We start from the raw sequence: 1,349 nt of genomic DNA, 5'->3' as shown, positions 1-1,349 counted from the left end.
GAGAAAATACACCTAAAATATGAAAAAAACAGTTTCTTAGCGAGCTACACATGTTTTCATCCCAGAGCAAAAATGAAAACCGATATATATTTTTTTCCACTTGATCCAGCAAGCAAAGCAAAGAAACACACCTCCAAAGAATAAAAGCACAAAAGCGAGCTGCCTGGAAGAAAATAGGAAGCGCCAAAGAATAAGGCTATCTGCAGCATTCGCGCAGCTTCTTTTCATGACAGTTTATTCTACAGCAGCGCGGACATCCCCTTCGGAGGCAAGTCCAGGCTGCAAAACTGCCTGCCGCTGCGCGCACAGAGTAACGAATCTGGAAAAATACTGCGATGCCACCATAAAAGCGGCGTCGAGACAACTAGCGGCCAATTCGCTGGCAATAGGCAGACTACTTGCAGCAGCGGCCACCGCAGGTGATGCCGTTGAAAAAACTCTGACACCGCTGCTTGCAAAAGCACCAACCAAATTACAGGATCAGCTACAAGAATCTCATACAGCCTCAGAAGATATTTTAATGCAATTACAGCACTTTAGCGCCATGCGGGCTCAGTACTATGCGATATCCAACCTCTCAACTTCGACAAAAACAGCGGCCGCGATAAGCGGCGACGACACAAACTATTCAAAGTCAACAGTGACGGGCCCGACATGGCAAGAGATCTCGAACAAAGAGTGCTCGGGCTTAACTGCCGACAACACAGCAGAGGTAACAGCAGCAACGCTGTCGAAAAAGCAGGGCCTAGAAACCACACTTCATTACAATGGACAGCTGGCCTGTTATCGAACCAACGAAGGTAGCAGACGCCAAGCCGTCGCAGCCAGCGACAAAATTGGGGTGAAAATCAGCGTAGGCGAAAAATACCCTGGTACTGACGAACCGCCATTGGGAAGCGGTGCATTCAAAAGGTTCGGCAAAAATAAAGTGGTAACTGGCAAGATAACGCCAGATATAACCGAAAATAATATGACAGCCCTAGCAGCAGCGGCGGGGAGAATGGAAAATCCGCAATACTTAACAAAAATCGCCAGTTACAAACAGGATGCCTTATTTAAAAGACTGTTAGCAATAATCAACTTCGGGGTGCCCCCAGATTCAAAGCTTACTGGAGACCTCGAGCGCCAGGTGAAATCAGCAATCGACACCACATACGGCAAAACTGACAAAGAATTTCAAGACAAAATTTGGAGGCCACTTGACGAACAGGATTCCAGCTATTACAGCTCCTTAGGCGTTAAATCAGACAAAATTAAAAGTTTGACCAGCGATGAGCAAATGGCTGGCACCATAGCTTGGCTTCTGATTAACAAAATTAGCGCCAAGCAATCATTGTCCAACAGCAACT

At 46.6% G+C, this 1,349-nt stretch overlaps 1 protein-coding gene across 1 annotated transcript in view; it reads left to right on the top strand.

The window, feature by feature from the left end:
• Nucleotides 1-226: 226 nt before the first annotated feature.
• The window catches only part of TEOVI_000520400 (variant surface glycoprotein (VSG, atypical), putative), a gene marked incomplete at both ends in the record, with an annotated part of 1,323 nt that continues 200 nt past the window's right edge, over nucleotides 227-1,349 (top strand). Inside the window, one exon of the mRNA XM_067221346.1 lies at nucleotides 227-1,349. Coding sequence (XP_067077447.1) covers nucleotides 227-1,349 — 1,123 coding nt within the window.

This window comes from Trypanosoma equiperdum (genome assembly GCF_001457755.1).
Source record: "Trypanosoma equiperdum strain OVI genome assembly, contig: ctg_1414, whole genome shotgun sequence".
Lineage (NCBI taxonomy): Eukaryota > Euglenozoa > Kinetoplastea > Trypanosomatida > Trypanosomatidae > Trypanosoma > Trypanosoma equiperdum.
This window is presented reverse-complemented; position numbering and strand designations above follow the sequence as displayed.